At 47.7% G+C, this 24,418-nt stretch overlaps 1 protein-coding gene across 3 annotated transcripts in view; it reads right to left on the minus strand.

Moving 5' to 3' along the window:
• Window positions 1-24,418, minus strand: part of LOC140420887 (interferon-inducible GTPase 5-like) — a 63,620-nt gene that overhangs the window by 5,452 nt on the left and 33,750 nt on the right. Inside the window, exon 2 of one of the 3 annotated variants that reach the window (XM_072505004.1) lies at window positions 19,749-22,806. The exons of the other annotated variants lie outside the window; for them this stretch is intronic. Coding sequence (XP_072361105.1) covers window positions 21,613-22,764 — 1,152 coding nt within the window. The 5' untranslated portion in view covers window positions 22,765-22,806 and the 3' untranslated portion in view covers window positions 19,749-21,612. Of the gene's footprint in view, window positions 1-19,748; window positions 22,807-24,418 lie in introns of those variants that run through there. 3 annotated transcript variants of the gene reach the window in all.

Raw genomic sequence — 24,418 nt, forward strand, 5'->3', positions numbered from 1 at the left:
TAAAGATGAAATCTTACAGAAGATAATAAGATATCTCACAGAGGGATGGCCGAAAGGATCCTGCTCCAATTATTATAATATCAGAGCAGAGCTACGTGCAGCCAATGGGCTTTTGCTAAGGCAAAATAGAATAGTCATTCCACAACCGTTACGATCAATGAAGCTGAAAAAGATTCATGACGAGCCAGAGAGACGGTATAGTGGGCGGGTATCAATCAAAATATTCAAATCATGATCGGAAATTGTGCAACCTGTCAAAAAGTTCAGTGCAAAGAGTGAAAAGGACCAATGCAAATTGGCAACATCATTACGAGTGCATGGCAGAAAGTAGGGATGGATCTGTTATCTGGCAGGAAAAGAATAGCTGTTTGGTAATTGACTATTTCTCTAAGTTTCCAGAAGTGGTACAACAAGGAAACTCATCAGCCAGGTGTGTCATCAACCTCACCAAACACATTGTTGCTCGCCATGGAATAGTGAATACCTCAAATTGTCATGAGCGACAATGGCCCATGTTTTACCAGTCATGATGGACAGCGTTTGCACAGATCTGTGATTTTCAGCATACAACGTCTAGCCCTCTGTATCCACAATCCAACGGGAAGGCTGCAAAAGATGTTCACATTGTGAAGCAGCTCCTCAGAAAAGCTATGGACAGCTGTGAAGATCGATATCTCAAGTTACTGAGCTATAGAGCAGCACCATTGATAAATAAATTATCTCCTTCGCAGTTATTGATGAACAGACAGCTCAGAACAACCTTACCATATATTTTATTGGAACAAACAAATCAAAATCTTGTGAGGAAGCTCACATTTCAAAAAAGGAGGCAGAAGAGGTATTATGACAAAACGACAAGAAGTCTCCAACATTAGAAAAAGATGACACAGTCAGGGTAGAAGATCCTGATGGAAATGGATAGTTGAAGTATGCTAAAGTACTAGAATCATTAGGTACTCAATCATATATCATCATCACCGATGACGAGTAAGTTCTGAGACGAAACAGGAGAGCCTTGATGAAGGTTCAGCAACCTTTTGTTATGGAACCACAAGATGATGTTGTAAGCAATCCAAGGACAACTGAACAAGAGATACCTCAGCATACAGAACCAGAGCAAGATGAAAATGGACAAAACCAAGAAAAACAGCAAGAATCATCTTTAACAACACATGAACATCAAGCAAACTCACAGGTTCAACCGGTGCTTAGAAGGTCGACAAAACACAGAAGAAAACCGGACAGATTGAACTTGTGGTGAACTGTAAATATGTAAATAATGAACACAATATGCATATCATGTATATTGTATCGGAAATTGAAATAATGTATGCAAAACCATACATTTACAAAGGAAAGGGGATATGATGATATGTATAAGCAGTCATGTGAATAGTGATAGAGATGACCTCCAACCAACAGATGGCAGTAGATAACAACCACGTGACACTGTTACCTTGGGGAGTCTGAGGATAATCTTCATAGTGGATAGTCACAATTTGTAGTAGCTCTTAGTTAATTTATAATAGTTAGTAGTTATTGATAATAGTCTTATGGTTATCTAACCCACACTATTGTTGAACAATAAAACTTTAACTAATCGAGAACTAGACGTTCTTTAGTGCATTTATTCCAACTGGCCAAGCACCAGAACATAACACAGACCCTGACTAGAAATTCTGAATTCAGATTTCCCCCGTTGTTTCTCACCCAGTTTAACAGATAATTCAGTGAAATAGGTGCTTCAGTACAGATCTGGTTCAGTCTCAGAGCGGTTATAACATGGCTTCAGTTCGTCAACATTACTCCAGATCCCTGGACATCCTGTAATTATGGACTGAAAAGAATTGAAGTGATGTAACTGGTCAATTTTCAGCTGCATACTATAACTATAGTTATGCCTGTTACTCTATAAGAATGGACATAACACAGTATGGGATTAAATCGGATTGGCCGCTGTTGAATTTGCTCGGTTTGTCTGTGTGGGAACACAAGGGTTAAGGAGTGAAAACAGAAGAATGAAAACCTGGTCAGTAAACATCAGCATGAAATGTTCTGAGTTTTGCATCCGAAGGCAGCATATGGGCAATTAAATGACCAAACGCCTTTAATTAGAATATGTCAATATTCTGGTTTCTTTTTACAGTCATTTTAATGGTGCCAATACTTATCAAAACACTAACAGGATAGAGCTGATTAAAAGAGCCTTCTAACTTCTTCTGCATTCACGAGTCATCATTCCAGTTCAAGCACTGAGAAACCTCAAAACAGAGATGCTTATCAAGAATGGGATGCTCGACCTCTTTCTAACAGTCAATAAGGGCATTTTGAAACAGTTCATGGGGAACGCTGTCACTCAGAGATGGCATCACCCTTGACCACTTGCTGAGCTGACCATTCAGTGAGTAGCCAATCCCTGATCACCACAGGTACTGAAAACATGTTCAGATGGGTATGGGGGAGCTGTAACTTGCTTTCTTCCTCACTGCACAGCCAGATGTTGGCCAACATGTCAAAAATTAGATCTTTTCCTCTGGCCATCTGACCAGTGTTCCAGGTGTGAATAGAGATGAGTGTGGGCTTGGAATTGTGACTATCATTCAGGGAATGTATAGACCTTTGGTCTCTTGGTTGACTTAAAGCAGAGAGCTGGAGGGCAACTGTCGTTTTCTTCATCTGGCTAGATTTAAAGACAGACGGCGGGATTCTCCGTTCATGAGACTTTGGGCGGGATTCTCCATTTGCCGACGCCAAAATCGCGAAACGCGATTGGAGAATAGTTACCAACGCCAAAATCAGGGTAGGCACCGGTTTGACGCCAAATTGGGATGCTCCGGCACCCCCAAAATGGCGTAAATGCGTCGCTCGTCACACGGGGTTAAAGTACAATAGGCATATCATAAGCGGGCCTGTCACCCTATTCTCCGAGGCCTCCCAGATTCACCGCCTCCGATGGGCTGAGTTCCTGACGCCGTGGTTCACTTGTGGTCTCAAAAGTTCTGAACCTGACGACGAGCCGGCTGAGCCAGAGAAAGAGGAGGTAGGAAATGACGTGGAGTGACTGCGGGCTGCTGGCCCGGACACCCCTGCTGGCTGGGGTGGGGTCCCCCTGCCAGGGCCAGGGGAAAGGAGGGGCAGGCTGAGCAGCCTGGGTGCCCCCCCCTCCCCACAGGATTGGGGCGTTACCCAGGTGCCGGCCGCCATTATGGCAGCCATCCTGCTACCATCCACCTCGGCACCTGGCTCTATACAGTGACAGCGGCCAGATGGGTGCACCCACCCCCGCACCCCACCTCCCGCCACAGCGTGCACCCCGCCGCCTAACACCCCATCCAACCGGCCGCCCAACAGGGGGACCACCCAGGGCAACACCCACGGTAGCCGCCAGTGAGGGTAGTGCCAGCCAACGGTACCCCTGGCAGCAGGGATGAGCTGACGGTGCCGGATACCAACAGGGCAGGGGTGCGGGGGTGGGGAAGGGAAATGCGTGGGCAGAGCCCACAGTGCCAACCGGGACCACTGTATAGCCCATGGAACCTGGCTGGGCGCGGGTGTATGCGCCATGCTAACATATTGAACTTTGAACCCCAGCAGACAATAGCAATGCTGGCCGCCGTGGCGATGGTCGCAGCTCTGCGAGATGCCTTGCGGCCGCGTTAGAGGGGGCAGCTCGGAGAAGAGGGGGAAGCTGCAGCAGCAGAGCGGCAAGTCGAGGAACAGGCTGCAGAGGACCGGGCTGCAGATGAATGGGCTGCAGAGGGACAGGTGGCGGCCACACAGGCTGGAGGGCCGGCTGCCCATCAGGCCGATGGGAAGGAGGCGTCGCATGAGGCCTCGTGTGTACCGGCGCCGTCTGTCATTTGTGGACCTGCTGGACCAGACATGGCATCAAAGACTGCGGCTGAACAGAGAGACAGTGCAACACATCTATCAGATGATGGCATACCTGGCACCGCCAGGGCATGGCAGAGGACAACCGTTCCCGCTGACCTTCAAGGTGACGGTCGCCCTGAACGTCTATGAGACGGGGTCCTTCCAGTTGCCGAGTGGGGACCTGTCAGGGATCTCACAGACCGCAGCGCACAGGTGCACCCGCACCATCACTGAGGCCCTATATGCCAGGCAGTGCAATATATCCATTTCCACGTGGACCGAACCCACCAGGATGTCCAGGCAGCAGGGTTCGCTGCCATCGTCGGGATGCCCCGGGTCCAGGGGCGATAGACTGGATACATGTCATCCTACAGGCACCTGCAGATCACAGGCCACTCTCCACTAACCAAAGGGGATACCACTCGATGAGCATCCAGCTGGCCTATGACCATGAATTGTGCATCTTGCAGCTCTGCGGGAAGTGCACCCAACTTCAGCTCCTCAAAGACCGTGTTAGGGAACTGGAGCTGAAGCTGGATGAACTTCGGATCATCCGGGAGGCAGAGGGGGTGATTGAGAAGAGTTACAGGGAGGTAACCACACCCAAGGAACAGGACAAGAATAGCTGGGTTACAGTCAGGGGGAAAAAAACAAACAGGCAGACAGTGCAGGGATCCCTCGTGGCCATTCCCCTTCAAAACAAGTATACCGTTTTGGATGCTGTTGGGGGGGATGACCTACCGGGGGAAGGCCCTAGCGGCCAGGTCTCTGGCACTCAGTCTGGCTCTGGGGCTCAGAAGGGAAGGGGGGAGAATAGAAAAGCAATAGTTGTAGGAGATTCAATGGTTAGGGGAATAGATAGGAGATTCTGTGGTCGCGAGCGAGACTCCCAGAAGGTATGTTGCCTCCCGGGTGCCAGGGCCAGGGATGTCTCGGATCGTGTCTTCAGGATCCTTAAGGGGGAGGGGGAGCAGCCAGAAGTCGTGGTGCACATTGGTACCAACGACATAGGTAGGAAAAGGGGTGTGGAAGTAATAAACAAGTTTAGGGAGTTAGGCTGGAAGTTGAAAGCCAGGACAGACAGAGTTGTCATCTCTGGTTTGTTGCCGGTGCCACGTGATAGCGAGGCTAGGAATAGGGAGAGAGTGCAGTTGAACACGTGGCTGCAGGAATGGTGTAGGAGGGAGGGCTTCAGGTATTTGGATAATTGGAGCGCATTCTGGGGAAGGTGGGACCTGTACAAGCAGGACGGGTTGCATCTGAACCAGAGGGGCACCAATATCCTGGGAGGGAGGTTTGCTAGTACTCTTCGGGAGGGTTTAAACTAATTTGGCAGGGGAATGGGAACCGGATTTGTAGTCCAGCAACTAAGGTAGCCGATATTCAGGACGCCAAAGCATGTAATGAGGCAGTGGGGAAGGGAACACTGACAAAGGAGAGTATTTGCAGGCACGGAGATGGGTTGAAGTGTGTATACTTCAACGCAAGAAGCATCAGGAATAAGGTGGGTGAACTTAAGGCATGGATCGGTACTTGGGACTACGATGTGGTGGCCATCACGGAAACGTGGATAGAAGAGGGGCAGAAATGGTTGTTGGAGGTCCCTGGTTATAGATGTTTCAATAAGATTAGGGAGGGTGGTAAAAGAGGTGGGGGGGTGGCATTATTAATTAGAGATAGTATAACAGCTGCAGAAAGGCAGTTCGAGGAGTATCACCCTATTGAGGTAGTATGGGTTGAAGTCAGAAATAGGAAAGGAGCAGTCACCTCGTTAGGAGTTTTCTATAGGCCCCCCAATAGTAGCAGAGATGTGGAGGAACAGATTGGGAAACAGATTTTGGAAAGGTGCAGAAGTCATAGGGTAGTAGTCATGGGCGACTTTAACTTCCCAAATATTGAGTGGAAACTCTTTAGATCAAATAGTTTGGATGGGGTGGTGTTTGTGCAGTGTGTCCAGGAAGCTTTTCTAACACAGTATGTAGATTGTCCGACCAGAGGAGGGGCAATATTGGATTTAGTACTGGGTAATGAACCAGGGCAAGTGGTAGATTTGTTAGTGGGGGAGCATTTTGGAGATAGTGACCACAATTCTGTGACTTTCACTTTAGTAATGGAGAGGGATAGGTACGTGCAACAGGGCAAGGTTTACAATTGGGGGAAGGGTAAATACGATGTTGTCAGACAAGAATTGAAGTGCATAAGTTGGGAACATAGGCTGGCAGGGAAGGACACAAGTGAAATGTGGAACTTGTTCAAGGAACAGGTGCTATGTGTCCTTGATATGTATGTCCCTGTCAGGCAGGGAAGAGATGGTCGAGTGAGGGAACCATGGTTGACAAGAGAGGTTGAATGTCTTGTTAAGAGGAAAAAGGTGACTTATGTAAGGCTGAGGAAACAAGGTTCAGGCAGGGCATTGGAGGGATACAAGATAGCCAGGAGGGAACTGAAGAAAGGGATTAGGAGAGCTAAGAGAGGGCATGAACAATCTTTGGCAGGTAGGATCAAGGAAAACCCCAAGGCCTTTTACACATATGTGAGAAATATGAGAATGACTAGAGCGAGGGTAGGTCCGATCAAGGACAGTAGCGGGAGATTGTGTATTGAGTCTGAAGAGATAGAAGAGGTCTTGAATGAGTACTTTTCTTCTGTATTTACAAATGAGAGGGGCGATATTGTTGGAGAGGACAGTGTGAAACAGATTGGGAAGCTCGAGGAAATATTTGTTAGGAAGGAAGATGTGTTGGGCATTTTGAAAAACTTGAGGATAGACAAGTCCCCCGGGCCTGACGGGATATATCCAAGGATTCTATGGGAAGCAAGAGATGAAATTGCAGAGCCGTTGGCAATTATCTTTTCGTCCTCACTGTCAACAGGGGTGGTACCAGGGGATTGGAGAGTGGCGAATGTCGTGCCCCTGTTCAAAAAAGGAACTAGGGATAACCCTGGGAATTACAGGCCAGTTAGTCTTACTTCGGTGGTAGGCAAAGTAATGGAAAGGGTACTGAAGGATAGGATTTCTGAGCATCTGGAAAGACACTGCTTGATTAGGGATAGTCAGCACGGATTTGTGAGGGGTAGGTCTTGCCTTACAAATCTTATTGAATTCTTTGAGGAGGTGACCAAGCATGTGGATGAAGGTAAAGCAGTGGATGTAGTGTACATGGATTTTAGTAAGGCATTTGATAAAGTTCCCCATGGTAGGCTTCTGCACAAAGTAAGGAGGCATGGGATAGTGGGAAATTTGGCCAGTTGGATAACGAACTGGCTAACCGATAGAAGTCAGAGAGTGGTGGTGGATGGCAAATATTCAGCCTGGATCCCAGTTACCAGTGGTGTACCGCAGGGATCAGTTCTGGGTCCTCTGCTGTTTGTGATTTTCATTAATGACTTGGATGAGGGAGTTGAAGGGTGGGTCAGTAAATTTGCAGACGATACGAAGATTGGTGGAGTTGTGGATAGTAAGGAGGGCTGTTGTCGGCTGCAAAGAGACATAGATAGGATGCAGAGCTGGGCTGAGAAGTGGCAGATGGAGTTTAACCCTGAAAAGTGTGAGGTTGTCCATTTTGGAAGGACAAATATGAATGCGAAATACAGGGTTAACGGTAGAGTTCTTGGCATTGTGGAGGAGCAGAGAGACCTTGGGGTCTATGTTCATACATCTTTGAAAGTTGCCACTCAAGTGGATAGAGCTGTGAAGAAGGCCTATGGTGTGCTCGCGTTCATTAACAGAGGGATTGAATTTAAGAGCCGTGAGGTGATGATGCAGCTGTACAAAACTTTGGTAAGGCCACATTTGGAGTACTGTGTACAGTTCTGGTCGCCTCATTTTAGGAAGGATGTGGAAGCTCTGGAAAAGGTGCAAAGAAGATTTACCAGGATGTTGCCTGGAATGGAGAGTAGGTCTTACGAGGAAAGGTTGAGGGTGCTAGGCCTTTTCTCATTAGAGCGGAGAAGGATGAGGGGCGACTTGATAGAGGTTTATAAGATGATCAGGGGAATAGATAGAGTAGACAGTCAGAGACTTTTTCCCCAGGTGGAACACACCATTACAAGGGGACATAAATTTAAGGTGAAAGGTGGAAGATATAGGAGGGATATCAGAGGTAGGTTCTTTACCCAGAGAGTAGTGGGGGCATGGAATGCACTGCCTGTGGAAGTAGTTGAGTCGGAAACATTAGGGACCTTCAAGCAGCTGTTGGATAGGTACATGGATTACGGGAAAATGATATAGTGTAGATTTGTTTGTTCTTAAGGGCAGCACGGTAGCATTGTGGATAGCACAATTGCTTCACAGATCCATGGTCCCAGGTTCAATTCCGGCTTGGGTCATTGTCTGTGCGGAGTCTGCACGTCCTCCACGTGTCTGCGTGGGTTTCCTCCGGGTGCTCCGGTTTCCTCCCACAGTCCAAAGATGTGCGGGTTAGGTGAATTGGCTAATGATAAATTGCCCTTAATGTCCAAATTGCCCTTGGTGTTGGGTGGAGGTGTTGAGTTTGGGTAGGGTGCTCTTTCCAAGAGCTGGTGCAGACTCAAAGGGCCGAATGACCTCCTTCTGCACTGTAAATTCAATGATAATCTAGGATTAATCTAGGACAAAGGTTCGGCACAACATCGTGGGCCGAAGGGCCTGTTCTGTGCTGTATTTTCTATGTTCTATGTTCTATGTTCTGCGCCTGACACCCGGGCAGATTGCACAACTCCTTCATTCTGGCACACGGTGATTCCTGACATGTTCGAGGAGCACCCACCCCCCGGCTGAGGGGTTGGCTCCTGGGCGACAGGTGTTACCCGCTGCGGCCTTGGCTGATGACCCTTATCCGGCGGCAGCAGACCGACAAGGAGACCCGCTACAATGACAGCACGGTAGCATAGTTGGGGCAGCACAGTAGCATAGTTAGTGCAGCACGGTAGCATAGTGGTTAGCACTGTGACTTCACAGCTCCAGGGTACCAGGTTCGATTCCCGGCTTGGGGCACTGTCTGTGAAGAGTCTACACGTTCTCCCCGTGTGTGCGTGAATTTCCTCCGGGTGCTCTGGTTTCCTCCCACAGTCCAAAGATGTGCAGGTTAGGTGGATTGGCCATGATAAAAATCCCTTAGTGTGCAGAAATTGTCCTTAGTGTTGGGTGGGCCCCACAGCCCACCTTCTTGCCACCCTCCTACTCCTCCCCGTCCTGGCAGAAGCCCCCGGCCAGTCGCACAAGTGCCAGCAAACTATGCGAAGTTGGAGACGTTCCCCCTCATCCAACACGACGGCTGTTTCAACCTCGTCATCGATGGAGGCGGAGGAGCGTGGAGGCCCTGGAGAAGACCGGGTCAGGCCCACTAATAATACACCAATGGCGTTTACTGTATGTGCGGAGTGGACGCATTGACGCCGCTATCGAGGCACAGGAGAATTGCGATTTGGCGTGAACCAAGCGCCCGCCACGAATTCGGCGTCAGAAATGATTCTCCGCCCAATCAGAATCCCACCTCGAATTCCTGGCTGATAGAGACCAGGGGTGGGATTCTCCGTTTGCAGGCGGCGAAATGTGATGGGTGGAGAATAGCCTCCAATGCCAAAATTGCGGTGGGCGCCGGTTTGACACCAAATCATGATGCTCTGGCACCCCGAAAATGGCACAAATGCATCGCTCGCCGCACGGGCTGAAAGTACAGTAGGCATATGATTAGCATATGTGTCATGGGCAACCGCAACTCTGCTGGGTCTCACTTGCCCGCCCTTGACTGCACTCCCCCCGGCAACGTTCCTTTCCTCTGGGCCACCAGCCACGTTCAGGGTCCTCTGCTCGGGCATGGTGATGGAGTGACTCGGCAATGTCCACCTGCATCTGGGACACATCCCTCGGTGACTGAGACATGGTGTTGAGGCCCTCAGCCATCGTTATCACAGACTGAGTCATGCCTTGTACATCAGAATACATGGCTCGGACATTGTGCTCCAGGTTTTCCACTGCGCTCGTCACCCTAGGTAGTGTTGGCCTCAGTGCCATGCATTGTCGGCATGTCTCCTGTCCCTGAAGCCTTTGGGACTCTTCCAATCACCCTTGCAGTCATTGGAATGTCATTGACACTCCCTCCTGAATCTCATTGCTCTGTCCTATCTTCTGCAATAGCTCTGGTTGAACCGTATCTAGAGGATCAGCATCTGGCTGGGACCCAGCTGTGTCCTGGGATCCAGGCGACCTCCGACTGCTGTCTCGTTTGGATGTTCCTGCCTCCACCTGGCGTGCATCAGCAGCTGTGTGGTGATCACCAGATTGTCCCCCGAAGCCTGTCCACTGATGTCACCCACCGAGGTGTGTGTCTCTACGCTAGTGGAAGTTGGGGGTGTAGCTGTGACTCATCGCTGGTGATATCCTCAGAGTGGGGGGGGGAGGGGGGGGGGGGAGTGGACACAACTCCGACTGACTTGACCGCATCAGTTGGAGACCCTGCGAGACAATGGACATGTGGTCAGTGAGAGGGAAGGATCATTTGTCAGGCATGATCAACTCACTTGAGACAGGTCATTCGGATGAAGGGGCACTGGTTCCTTACCTCTCTGACGCAGGCCAATCTTGGTGTTGGTGCCTGCTCTCTCCTCGGGCAAACCCTCGATTTCCAGGACCCATTCCTTATAGTGGGTGAGGACTCGCATCTCAGGTATTCCTCCCCCACCCCCATCTTGGCACTTTTCTGCTTATGATTGGCTATCCTCCCCTGCAGGGACAGAATAGGCCATGTGAGCCGCACACTTGATGGGTCAGGGGGTGTCTATAGCAGGTGGCATCTGTGGCCACGATACCTAGATATGAAGGGGTTGTGCTGGTGAGTGCCAGGGGGTTCTGAGTAACAAGCTTAAAGATCGGATGTGGGGAGGGTGTGAGGTGTCAGCCAGTGGATTGAGGGGAGGGGGGTCTGTTTGGGAATTTGAGGGATGGCAAGTAGAACTGATGCCCGAAGAGAGGTGGTAACTTACCCTTGCAGCTTGTTGGAGGTCATTTGTGTTCTTCCAACATTAGATGGCAGTCCTGCTGGTCATGCTGTACACACTCACAGCCGCTGTCCCAGGCAGCATTGCTAACCCTGTTGCTAGTCCTCCAACCTCCTCGAGAGAACAGGAGGCCCACCTCTCATCCGCAGCGTCGAGAAGCCTTGTGAGGTCGGCATCCCCAAAGCGAAGAGCAGATCTGCGCGCTCCCATGCTTGTGTGTTGTCTGGGAGTGAGTGGTAATGTTGAGATTTCGTGCAAGCTAATTTCTGGAACTAAGTGCCGTTGAATACAGGCCGCAATCTCACCAATGCGGCTAGCGTGAAACTCCCTGCCAAACGCGGCCAAAACCGGACTTCAACTTTTGTCCGCTGAATCGTTCCCTTCATGTTAATAAATGGTTATTTTGTTGTCAAAAGCTAATCGACAGTCCTGTGACTCTATATATCCATATTTTCTAAAAACAAAGTTAACATTTGTTTTTTTGAGACAGGGTTCCATTCTAGGACATTCCCATTCAGCAGTAACATCAACTGGGATCGAAACGTCACTAACAGCCCCACTCTTTTCACTGTGCCCAAACGTACTAGCCTTTGTTTACCACACAACATGCCTCTTCCACCACAGAGCTGCAAATAATGTGCTGGATTCTCTGATTTTAAGGCTATGTCCTGAAGCCGACATGGGAATGGTGGTGTTTTACGACCGAAAATGCCGCGCAAAACGGCCACCTATCCTCCGTTTGTCTGGGGGTTAGCAGCCAAGCAGCATAGAGTCCCCGGCTCTGGCTGCTGACACGGCCCGGAGAATTGCCGGGTCCGTGGCCGCGCTTGCGCCACGTCAGCGGCCGTGCCGTGCATCATGGCGCCAGTTGAGCACGGACCCGGCCTGCAAAATAGTGCCCCCACTTTGGCGAGCTCGTGAGCCCTGGACCTCCCCCCAACAATGCCCCCAGCCCTTAAGAGAATCCCCACTGCCCGCGGATCAGCCCTCCTCCGTCTGTTGCGGCGCTGGACTGAGTCCGCAGTCGCCACGCCGAGTTCCCGACAGGTAATACCATGAGAGACCCACGCCGTCGGGAATTCGGCTGGCCCGGGGTGGAGCATCAGAGGGGCTGGGCCTCAGGCAACGTCCTGAGGTCGGCGATACGGCATGCAGCGTACTCCTAGAGTACACCGCATTGGAGGGTGCGAAGCATCGCGAAAGCGGCGCTACTCCCGATTTCGTCGGAAGCTGGTATTCTCCAGCCGATTGCCAAGCGTGATTTCGGCATCGGCGACCAGAAAATCCCACCCCCTGGCTGCACTTCCCACCATCACTCACCTGCCACTGAGCTCTCAGCACAGGGAAGTTTGTCAATGGCAGGATGGTATTGGGCGCTGGCCTGACAGAGCCCCACACCATTTTACTAGTCCCCTTGTCTCTGATCCACCACCATGGGGCAGGTAAAATCTTGCCCTTACTTTGTAACTCTGTTCTTCCCAACAGAACAGAACTTTGCCCGTTAGGAAGTTGATTCGTAATAGTTTGTTACCTGCTTTCTGTTGTTGACAGCAATGCAGCTACAAATATAATACTGAGTGCACCTAATGCTCAATGAATGAGAGCGACTCGTGTAGTACATTGGAACAAGGAAATCATCTTAAGTTATTGATCATTCATTTTAACTGGAAAGTTTACTTGTTTGTCAAGATTCTACCTGACAACAAGTGATCAGTGCAACAGTTGGGTCTTATTGGCCAGCCGCTGGGAATCTGATTGTTCAACAGGGATGTTGTATCAGATATTAAACCGTGTGACTGTTTCCCTCAGTCCTCCCGACATTGATTCAGAGATTCTGAAACAGCCTCATTACTAGATCAAGGTATGAATGTGTCAGGAGCATTAAGTTCTCCACAGGGAAACCGTGCAGAATAAGAAAACTGTGGCAGACCTGTGACGCTTCCAGTGTTCCGGTTGACTACGTCTGCAGCAAGTGTAACCAATGGCAGCTCCTCACAGACGGCATGGTTCGGTTGGAGCAGCAGTTCGATGCATTTAGGAGCATGCAGGTGGCAGAAAGCGCCATAGATAGGAGTTACAGAGACATGGCCACACCCAAGGTGCAGGCAGAGAGGTGGGTGACTGCTAGAAAGTGCAGGCAGTCAGTGCAGGAATCCTCTGTGGCTGTCCCCCTCTCTAACAAGTATACCGTTTTGGATAGTGTTGGGGGGGGGGGAATAGCCTCTCAAGGGAAAACAACAGCAGCCAGATGTAATGGGCAGCACGGTGCAGAAGGAGGCCATTCGGCCCATTGAGCCTGCACCGGCCTTACAAAGAGCACCCTACTGAAGCCCACGTAGCTACCCTATCCCCGTAACCCAGTAACCCCCACTTAACAATTTTTGGACACTAAGGGCAATTTAGCATGGCCAATCCACCTAACCCGCACATCTTTGGACTGTGGAAGGAAACCGGAGCACCCGGAGGAAACCCACGCAGACATGGGGAGGACGTGCAGACTCCGCACAGACAGTGACCCAGCCGGGAATCGAACATGGGAAGCTGGAGCTGTGAAGCAACTGTGCTAACCACTATGCTATCGTGCTGTCCTCCCAAGATTGCGCCTGTCACGGGTCCTATCTAGACCAACCAACCGCCTGTATCCTACTTTAGATGTGCAGGTTAGCTGGATTGGCCATGATAAATTGTCCTTAGTGTCCAAAACAAAAGGTCAGGCGGGTTACTGAGTTAAGGGGATGGGGTGGGCTTAAGTGGGGTGCTCTTTCCAAGGGCTGGTGCAGACTCAATGGGCTGAATGGCCTCCATCTGCACTGTAAATTCTATGATTCTATGAGAACAGTGGCACCACAACTGGTTCTGTTGCTCAGCAGTGGTGGGAAAAGTGCAGAAGAGCTATAGTTGTAGAGGACTCGAAAGTAAGTGGCACAGATAGGCACTTCTGTGGACATGAAAGAGACTCCAGGATGGTATGTTGCCTCCTTGGTGCCAGGGTCAAGGATGTCTTTGAATGAATACAGTACATCCTGAAGGGGGAGGGTGAACAGCCAGAGATCGTAGTACACATAGGTACTAACGACATAGGCAGGAAGAGTGATGAGGTCCTGCAGAAGGAGTTCAGGGAGTTAGGCAGTAAGCTAAAAAGCAGGACCTCTAGGGTTGTAATATCTATTACTCCGTGTGCCACGTGCCAGTGAGGCTAGAAATAGGAGGATAGTGCAGCTAAATATGTGGCTAAACTGGTGGTGTAGGAGGGAGAGTTTCAGATTTCTGGACCACTGGGATCTCTTCTGGGACAGGTGTGACCTGTACAAGAAGGACGGGTTGCATCTAAACGGGAGGGGCACCAATATCCTGTCTGGGAGGTTTGCTAGCGTCACTCAAAGAACAAAGAACAATACAACACATGAACAGGCCCTTCGGCCCTGCAAGCTTGCGCCGATCACGTGTCCTACCTATACCAACCGGCTGTATCCTTCTACACCCCGTCTGTTCATGTGCCTATCCAACTAAGTCTTAAAGGTCGCTAACGTATTTGCCTCAACCACTTTACTTGGCAGTGCATTCCAGGCCACCACCACCCTCTGTGTAAAAAACTTCCCCCGTACATCTCCACTGAACCTATTCCCCCCTCACCTTGAACTTGTGCCCCCTTGTAATTGTCATTTCTGCCCTGGGAAAAAGCCTCCAACTGTTCACCCTATCTGTACCCCTAATAATTTTATAAACTTCTATCAGGTCGCCCCTCAGCCTCCTTCTCTCCAGGGAGAACAATCCCAATTTATTCAATCTCTCCTCATAGCTAATATCCTCCATACCAGGCAACGTCCTGGTAAACCTTTTCTGCACTCTCTCCAAAGCCTCCATGTCCTTCTGGTAGTGTGGTGACTAGAATTGGACACAGTATTCCAAATGTGGCCTAACCAACGTTCTATATAATTGTGGCATAATTTTCGAGCTTTTACACTCGATACCTCGTCCTGTGAAGGCAAGCATGCCATATGCTTTCTTTACCATCATTTCCACCTGTGCTGCTACTTTTAAGGATCTGTGGACCTGCACGCCCAGATCTCTCTGTGTCTCTACGCTCCTGGTGGTTCTGCCATTTATTTTATAGCTCCCACCTGAACTGAATCTACCAAAATGCATCATCTCGTATTTGTCCAGGTTAAATTCCATCTGCCATTTCTCTGCCCAATTTTGCAGCCTATCTACATCCTGTTGTATTCTCTGACAATCTTCATCACTATCTGCAACTCCTGCAATCTTAGTATCATCCGCAATCTTGCTAATCAGACCCACTATGTTTTCTTCCAAGTCATTTATATATATTACAAAGAGCAGAGGTCCCAGAACTGAACCCTGCGGAACACCACTAGTTACAGACCTTCACTCGGAAAAATACCCTTCCACTGCTACGCTCTGTCTTCTATGGCCAAACTAATTCTGGATCCATCCAGCAAGTTCACCTCTGACCCCATGTGATCTCATCTTTTGCACCAGCCTGCCATGAGGGACCTTATCAAATGCTTTACTAAAGTCCACGTAGATAACATCCACAGCCTTTCCCTCGTCAATCATTTTTGTCACCTCCTCAAAAAATCCAATCAAATTAGTGAGACATGACCTTCCTCGTACAAAACCATGCTATGTGTCGCTAATAAGACCATTCACTTCTAAATGTGCATAGATCCAATCTCTGAGAATCTTTTCCAACAATTTCACTATCACTGACGTCAGGTTCACTGGCCTATAATTACCCGGATTATCCTTACAACCCTTTTTAAATAACGGTACAACATTGGCTATCCTCCAATCTCCTGGGATCTCACCCATGGCCAATGAGGACACAAAGATTTCTGTCAGAGGCCCAGCGATTTCATCTCTTGCCTCCCTCAGTAATCTGGGATAGATGTCATCTGGCCCTGGGGATTTTTCAATCTTAATACTTTTTAATACACCTAACACTTCCTCCCTCGTAATAACGACCTGTTCTAAAGTGTTTACACATCCCTCTGAGACTCCACCAATCAGCCAAGGTCCCAGGTTCGATCCCAGCTCTGGGTCACTGTCCGTGTGGAGTTTGCAAATTCTCCCCGTGTTTGCGTGGGTCTCACCCCACATCCCAAAGATGTGCAGGGTAGGTGGATTGGCCACGCTAAATTGTCCCTTAATTGGAAAAATGAATTGGCTACTCTATTTTAAAAAAGGTGTGAAATCAGGAAGCTACTGATTCACTGTCACCTTTTTCCATTGATCCCAATGGGAATTAAAATCTGGGGAGATGTAAAACAGGCTTTGGATTCACTGTTTTACATTGTAAGGGTCATTCCTGTTGTTCCATCTTTATTCCTTCATTTCCCATTTCTTTTATTTTGCTGTTACATTTTTGACCCATGGATGATTAATAGACCTGTGACTTTAAGGCAAGCAGCTTGTAAGAAGGCCGTACCTTTCATTCAAACAGAAGAAACCGGAAGGCTATGCTGGTTTAGACTGAGATTGATCACTGACAGAAAGATCAGTAAAGACTTGGTTTGGTTTATTGGATGTTGGTCAATGAATTGGCCCAAAAGGCTGGACTCTGCCTGGCAACAGCTGATGATTGGATCTGGCCCCACTGGAATGTTTTTCAGTTTCAAAGGCTAAGTTTAGTTACAGTTTTGGTTCTGGCAGGAAGATGAAGGAGAGTCTCTGCAAACTCTCCAAAAATATCCAGCTAATTGTCTCCAGAAAGCCACTGTGATGGCTGTCTCTCTCTCTCCCGCAAGCAACTTGGTACTATTCTCTGGAGGCTAGTACAGAGGTCTGAAGACAAACCATGAGCTGAAAGCAAGGTTGATGTGAAATAAAGTGTCTCCCGAGAAAGCTGCTGTGAGCCATATAACTCTCCCCAGCAAGCTGCCTGTGATTACTATATTTTATAACCTATAGGGACTCTGAATGAACAAATCTGCAAAGAAGATCATTACAGGCTGTAAACCAGAGACTTTAATCTTCAAGCTGGCGCTGACTGATTGCCCCACGCCAAGGGAAGAACTCCCGCACTCCCGACAAGCGACCCCTTTTGTACCTGTGTCATCCCAGCGTCCACGTGGCCAACAGTACTCATGCCTGTGAGTCAGAAGGTAGTTTGTGGACTACTTGGTGATTGATCACAAACATCTCAGCTAACACTCCAGCGCAGCACTGAGGGAGAGCTCTGTCTTCAATTACTGATGTATGTAACTTATTCCATGGAATTCTCTTAAAGAAGACCAGGGGAGTTATCCCCTCTATGAGCCAATAGTTAATGCTTCACTTCACTCAAAAACAATTAGCTTTCATTATCTCACTGCTGTTTGTGTTTGTGTAAGATTCCTGTGTGCAAAATTGCTGCCATATTTCCAACATTTCAACAGTGGCAACATTTCAAAAGCATCTCATCGGCTTAAAGCATTTGGAACTTGCGAAGATCATGAACTGTGCCTTATAATTGCAAGTCGCTCTTTAACTGGACAAGAGATAATTAAAGGTGATGGTGCAGATTCCTTTATTTAATTGCTTCTCCAATTCAAAAATCAGAATTGTTAAAACAATCATTTAAAACATGACAAGAAATGGAAATTGCAGTCAGACAGATTTAGCTGCATTCTATTTGGTTTCAAAGTATTAGATTATTTTGCAATTAACTCTATAATATTGAATTACACTGCAATTGACTATACTATTGGATTACACTGCAATTGACTATACTATTGGATTACACTGCAATTGACTCGGTACTATTGGATTATACTACAATTAACTCTATAATATTGAATTACACTGCAATTGACTATACTATTGGATTACACTGCAATTGACTCGGTACTATTGGATTATACTGCAATTAACTCTCTAATATTGAATTACACTGCAATTGACTATACTATTGGATTACACTGCAAGTGACTATACGATTGGATCATGCTGCAATTGACTCTATTGTATTGGATTATACTGCACTTGACTCTATACAATTGGATCACACTGCAGTTGACTCTATACGATTGGATTACGCTGCAATTGACTCTATAATATTGGATTACATTGCAATTGACTCTATACGATTGGATTATGCTGCAATTGACTCTATTGTATTGGATTATACTGCACTTGACTCTATACTATTGGATCACACTGCACTTGGCTCTATACTATTGGATCACACTGCAGTTGACTCTATACGATTGGATTACGCTGCAGTTGACTCTATACTATTGGATTACACTGCAGTTGACTCTATACCATTGGATTGCGCTGCAATTGACTCCATACCATTGGATTACACTGCAATTGACTCTATACCATTGGATTACACTGCAATTGACTCTATACTATTGGATTACACTGCAATTGACTCTATACCATTGGATTATGCTGCAATTGACTCTATACCATTGGATTACACTGCAGTTGACGCTATCCTATTGGATTACACTGCAATTGACTCTATACTATTGGATTACACTGCAATTGACTCTATACCATTGGATTACACTGCAGTTGACTCCATACTATTGGATTACACTGCAATTGACTCTATACTATTGGATTACACTGCAATTGACTCTATACCATTGGATTACACTGCAATTGACTCTATACCATTGGATTGCGCTGCAATTGACTCTATTGCATTGGATTATACTGCAATTGACTCAATGCGATTAAACAATAATTGGATGCTGTTCGTGGCACACCCCAAATTTTGGAACCACCCATCTTTACAGGGCCTCATAAAGGGGCCTCATAAAGGGGCCTCGGCCTTACTACTTGAAGACAGCACACCGTCTCTGGATCAAACCACCGTAATCAGTATGCATACTGCCCCTGTGGAACAGACTAACTGTACACCCCTAGGAATGAACCCTGTTCATTTGGGGTCCTCAGTATCCCGAAGGTGGGGAATAATCCTATACCAGAAGTAAGGGGACAGCCGGTGCAAAATAGGCACCCGTCGGACAAATTCTCTTATTTTAAAAATAATTTTAGAGTACCCAATTATTTTTTTTTCCCAATTAAGGGGCAATTTAGCATGCATTGAGGAACAAGGAGTCAGCCTGGAGGGGCCCCCAGAGATAGAGGTCCCCAGTGTATGACCCTCTCCCCTGCAAACGGCGTCACTCCAGGCTCTTTTCCATAGATGTCACGCCCAGTTCCCGAAAGAAAAGAGGCAGGGAGATAGTGAGGAAATCCCAGCAGCTGCCGCTGTCCCCCAAACAGGGCCCGTTCCACCCAGTACAATTTAGCACCCCGGATTTGTTAAATTTCTCTGGGGAGGGGGTCAGCGATAACCCCCTGCTTCTAAAGTTCCCTCTGTCCCAACCGCTGTCTTCGGGCACCACCATTCCGGAGCTGTTTCCAGAGTTATATTCGGAGCCTTCCGGTGACCAGGCGGCGGGGTTGAGCAGGCATCGGCACCACCGCCTCCCACTGGCCCGGGACCCCGGGAGGAGCCTGAGCAGATCCTGCCTGTCGATGATCCCGGTGGCGTGATCAAGGCAGGCACTGGGTTGGTTGGTGGGCCCGTGTCGCCCGCCGCATTCAGTGTGGTGGAGCATTTAGGGCTGGAGAGTGACTGTCCGAAGGCTGTCAGCCGCCCAGTCTCGGGAGCGGAGGGTGCACATGAGGCTCTCTGCAGTGGGGTGCAGGGCTCACTCGTGCCTGACACTGTGTCGCCCCTCACACCCTCTGGGGGGACTAACGGAATCTGGCACATCATAATTGAAGGTTCTTTTGTTTTTCTGCCTCCGTAGATAGTTCAGGCAGTGTTCTATTGGGCAACCCCCCTCCGCCAACACCCCGACTCTGTCCCTCCCACTACCCTCCTTTCCGCTCTTCCCCCCCCCCCCCCCCCCCCCCCCCTCCTTCCTTTCCCTTCTGTTGGTACAGAGGCGAGGGTATCCGGTCTCTCCAGCGCAAAGTTTAGCGCTTATACCATTTTTTTGGTACAACTGTGTTGTGAGCTGTTTTAATGATCAGAGTATCCCACCCTCCCTCCCTGTACGTTGGTACTGAGGGGAGGGTACCCTATTTCTCCAACACAAAATTAGTGTTTTTACCGTTTGGCCTTGTATATATTTTTTACTGTTTAAATAAAAAGATATGGCTAATCCACCTAACTTGCACATCTTTGGGTTGTGGGGTGAAATCCACGCAGACATGGGGCGAATGTGCAAACTCCACACAGACAGTGACCCAGGGCCAGGTTTCGAACCCGGGTCCTCAGCGCCGTAGTCCCAGTGCTAACCACTGCACCATTGTTTTTGGGACCTTGATTTGAATTAATTTGATTTATTATTGTCACATGTATTAGTATACAGTGAAAAGTATTGTTTCTTGCATGCTGTACAAACAATGCATATCGTTCATAGGGAAGGAAGGAGAGACTGCAGAATATAATGTCACAGTTATAGCAAGGTGTAGAGAAAAGATCAACTTAATACGAGGTAGGTCCATTCAGAAGTCTGATGGCAGTAGGGAAGAAGCTGTTCTTGAGTCGGTTGGTACGTGACCTCAAACTTTGGTATCTTTTCCTGACGAGAGAAGGCGGAAGAGAGCATGTGCGTGGGGTCCTTAATTATGCTGGCTGCCTTTCTGAGGTTGTGGGAATTATAGATAGAGTCAATGGATGGGAGGCTGATTTGCGTGATCGACTGGGCTAAATTCACGGCCTTTTATAGTTTCCTGCGGTCTTGGGTAGAGCAGGCTCCACACCAAGCTGTGATACAACCAGAAAGAGTGCTGTCTACGGTGCATCTGAAGTTGGTGAGGGTCGTAGCTGACATGCCAAATTTCCTTAGTTTTCTGAGAAAGTAGTCATTGGTGGCCTTTCTTAACTATAGTGTCGGCATGGGGGGACCAGGACAGGCTGTTGGTGATCTGTATACCTAAAAACTTGAAGCTTTCGACCATTTCTACTTTGTTCCCATTGATGTAGACAGGGACATGTTCTCCATTATGCTTCCTGAAGTCGATGACAATCTCCTTTGTTTTGTTGACATTGAGGGAGAGATTGTTGTTGTCGCACCAGTTCACCAGATTCTCTATCTCATTCCTGTACTCTGTCTCGTTGAAATCCGACCCACTACGGTGGTGTCATCAGCAAATTTGAAAATCGAGTTGAAGGGGAATTTGGCCACACAGTCATAGGTGTATAAGAAGTATAGTAGGGGGCTGAAGACACAGCCTTGTGGGGCACCGGTGTTGAGGATGATCGTGGAGGAGGTGTTGTTGCCGATCTTTACTGATTGTTGCCTGTGGGTTAGAAAGTTCAGGATCCAGTCGCAGAGGGAGGAGCCGATGCCAAGGCCACGGATTTTGGAGATGAGTTTCGTAGGAATGATGGTGTTGAAGGCTGAGCTGTCGTCGATAAATAGGAATCCGACATAGGTGTCTTTGTTATCTAGGTGTTCCAGGGTAGAGTGCAGGGCCATGGAGATGGCGTCTGCCGTGGACCTGTTGCAGCGGTTGGCGAACTGTCGTGGATCAAGGCAATCCGGGAGGCTGGAGTTGATTCGTGCCATGACTAACCTTTCGAAGCACTTTTGCTGTACAAAAATAGTGCACTATTCACCTACATTACAACAGGATACTTCAAATGTCATTCATTTGTTGTAGGCTAATTAGCATTGTCCTCAGGATGTGGTAGATGTCAAATCAACACAATAGTATGTTTCTTTCTTGAATTTATGATGATTTATCTGTGCTCAGTGTTCCGATGTTTTAGTGCTGACCATTTTAATCAGTCCCAAATGCAGCTTTCGCTACTCCCTTTGCGTTCTCTGTAAGATCATCCAGTGCATCATTCAGAAATTTGTAGGTCACAGCAAAAGATGATACTGCTCCAAAGATGCTACCAATGACTGGTATCCAATCGAGAGCTATTTCAGCTGCTGAAACGGCAGCATATCTGGAACTCAGCAATGCTGTTTTCACAAATTCCTTGCTTATTTCACCCAACAAGGGAGTTTTCGCCACGTCTTTCAGATTTTCCATATGTTTCCCTGTTGTGTTAGCTAGTCTTTGAAGAGAGGCATCATCTAGACCCATATGTTTACGGAAATCGATGATTGTTTTAGCCAGTATTCCAAGATCACAAGCAAATGACAGGCCAGGAGCTGGCACCGCTCCCACTGCTCCGGAAATTATGGCCCACATCCAGATTTGTTTCTTTAGCTCATTTCGTTTCTTCTCTATAATCTCCACTGATGTGTTTTGAAGCGACAGCAAGAAAACATGTTTTTTTATGTCATCAAGATCACTTTCGAGGGCTTCCTTTAATGCTGGAAAATCAAACTTATTAATTTTAAAGTTTGATATCAGGAAAATAGCAGATGTTGGAATCCCTGCCTTTTCCAAGTTGCTGACACAGTAATTCCTGATCTTGTCCAGTTCTTCACATGTGTTAAACTTTCTACCTTCCAGTTTAAGAGATCGGAGATCATTATCAATTTTAGTTCGAACAAAGTAGAATTTCTTCCCCAGCCGTTTAATCTCTTTGGCCAGTTTTACATCATTTTCTCTGAAGCGACAGTCTGAGATAATGATGAAGAAATCATACTTATTAAAGTTCATTCTCTGCAGGTACATATCTGTTTGGAAGTTCGAAGTCCCTAGTCCTGGCAAGTCCCAGAAGCAAACACTTGGCAGGTTGGGATGTGAGTATGAAGCTGGTTCCATTGTGGTTTCTGTGGTACCAGATTTAGCTGCTCCCTTATCAGTGCTCTGGAGTCCTCTCATAGCATTGATAAAGCTGGATTTCCCTGCGCCTGACTCCCCTGTCACTGCGATTTGCAGCTCTGTATTGTGCAGCTCATTTACCTTCTCCTGCACCAGAGACACAGCAGCCCCCAGCCCATCCTTTTCACAAATGGCCTTGAATTCATTCATCTCTTCAAGTGAAGAATATTGATATTGAAGATTGAGTGATCTCTGAAAGAGAATGAATATTTCATAGTGTATCATTTCCCATTGTGCCCTTACTTAAAGATTCAAGGAACACTATAATCAGTATTTATTGATTTCAAACAGAACAATTCACTCATAGCGACTTGAAGATTAATTGAGCGGAAAAACAAATGGGGTTGTCACTCTGTAAAATTAATGATCTCTCTATCATCATACTTTATTCCTGTTCTCAATGCTTCTAGGACATGTGTTGTAAAGATACTCCTGACGTTTGAGTAACTTTTGTTCATTTTGGATTGAAACAGAATGTGCACCTACATTGTGGATTTATACTGATGGAGATTGGAATCATAAAGGACAGTGTGCTTATTTGATGCTGTTTTTCTCAATCGGGTAACAATTACTCTCACTGTCCTGGAGGAGTAAATAGATTAGCAGTGTTGTCATGTCAGAGGATGGAAAATAGATTCTCCCACCCCGCCTGCTGCAAGAATGCCACGGATGAGCCGCGTACAATGGAGAACTCCATTCACCTTGAGCGGGATTCGGTGGATGTGGCTGGAGAATCCCGCCGTATCTGAAAATGGGTGACAACATGTGCAGGCTGTGGTGACATAAGTAGAGAATGTAGACAGGAATTCTTGAGAGGTTAATGTACACACGGAAAATAAAAAACTCAATTAGGGATCATGTTCCAGTAGACAGAACCCAAAGTTAATTGTGAGATATAGATCCTGCCTCATGATACTGGAAAATCAGGGAAGGACAGAAGGAAAGGAAATAATGGATTGATATTGAGCTTGAGAAAATGATGGCAATAAATAGAAGAGGAAAGGAGCAAACTCATGTCAAAGGAGTAGAACGGAACGGGAAATGGATGATTTTGTATTTTTGTAGATCATCGAGCACAGGATTAGTTAACAGGACTTAGTGTGAGTTAGCTTACAGGCAGCAGGTCTTTGGATGATTTTAAGTCCATGGAAGGTGGAGGTCAGAAGAACATTGGGTGTCAGGTTTAGAAATAACAAAAACTTTGGTGCGGCCCGGTAGCCGTTGTTAGCCCTGGGACTACGGCTCTGAGGACCCCGGTTCGATCCCGGCTCTGGGTCACTGTGTAGAGTTTGCACATTCTCCCCGTGTCTGGTGGGTTCCACCTCCACAACCTCAAGATGCGCATGTTAGGCGGATTGGCCAAGCTAAATTGCCCCTTAATTGGAAAGAAAATAATTGGACACTCAATAAATGGAAAAAAAACTTAGAGGGTTTCAGCATAAATAAACTCAGTTTGGGACAGAATTTAGGAGAGAAAACTATACGACTCGATTCAACTAAATAGGAACAACGTCCCAAAGCGAGCTCGTTTAGCTGGGTGTTTCCCAGCGTTGCAGCGTCGAGAAACACATGGCTATTCAACGCCGAGGCTGCACATACTCCCGTTTTGTACACTGGGGGGCTCCACTCGCCAGAATGCGGCAGTATAGTGAGAGATTGGGACGTCATTTTTAATGCCGTCCTGAGGTCTGTGGCCCCCGAACCGATCCCCGACCTCCCCAGGACAAACTCACTATGGGAGGTTCCCTACCCACCCCCCCACCCACCCCTCCCCCCGACCCACACAGGGCACCCCTGGCCCTGT

This window comes from Scyliorhinus torazame, chromosome 5 (assembly GCF_047496885.1).
Source record: "Scyliorhinus torazame isolate Kashiwa2021f chromosome 5, sScyTor2.1, whole genome shotgun sequence".
In the NCBI taxonomy this organism is placed as follows: Eukaryota; Metazoa; Chordata; class Chondrichthyes; order Carcharhiniformes; family Scyliorhinidae; genus Scyliorhinus; species Scyliorhinus torazame.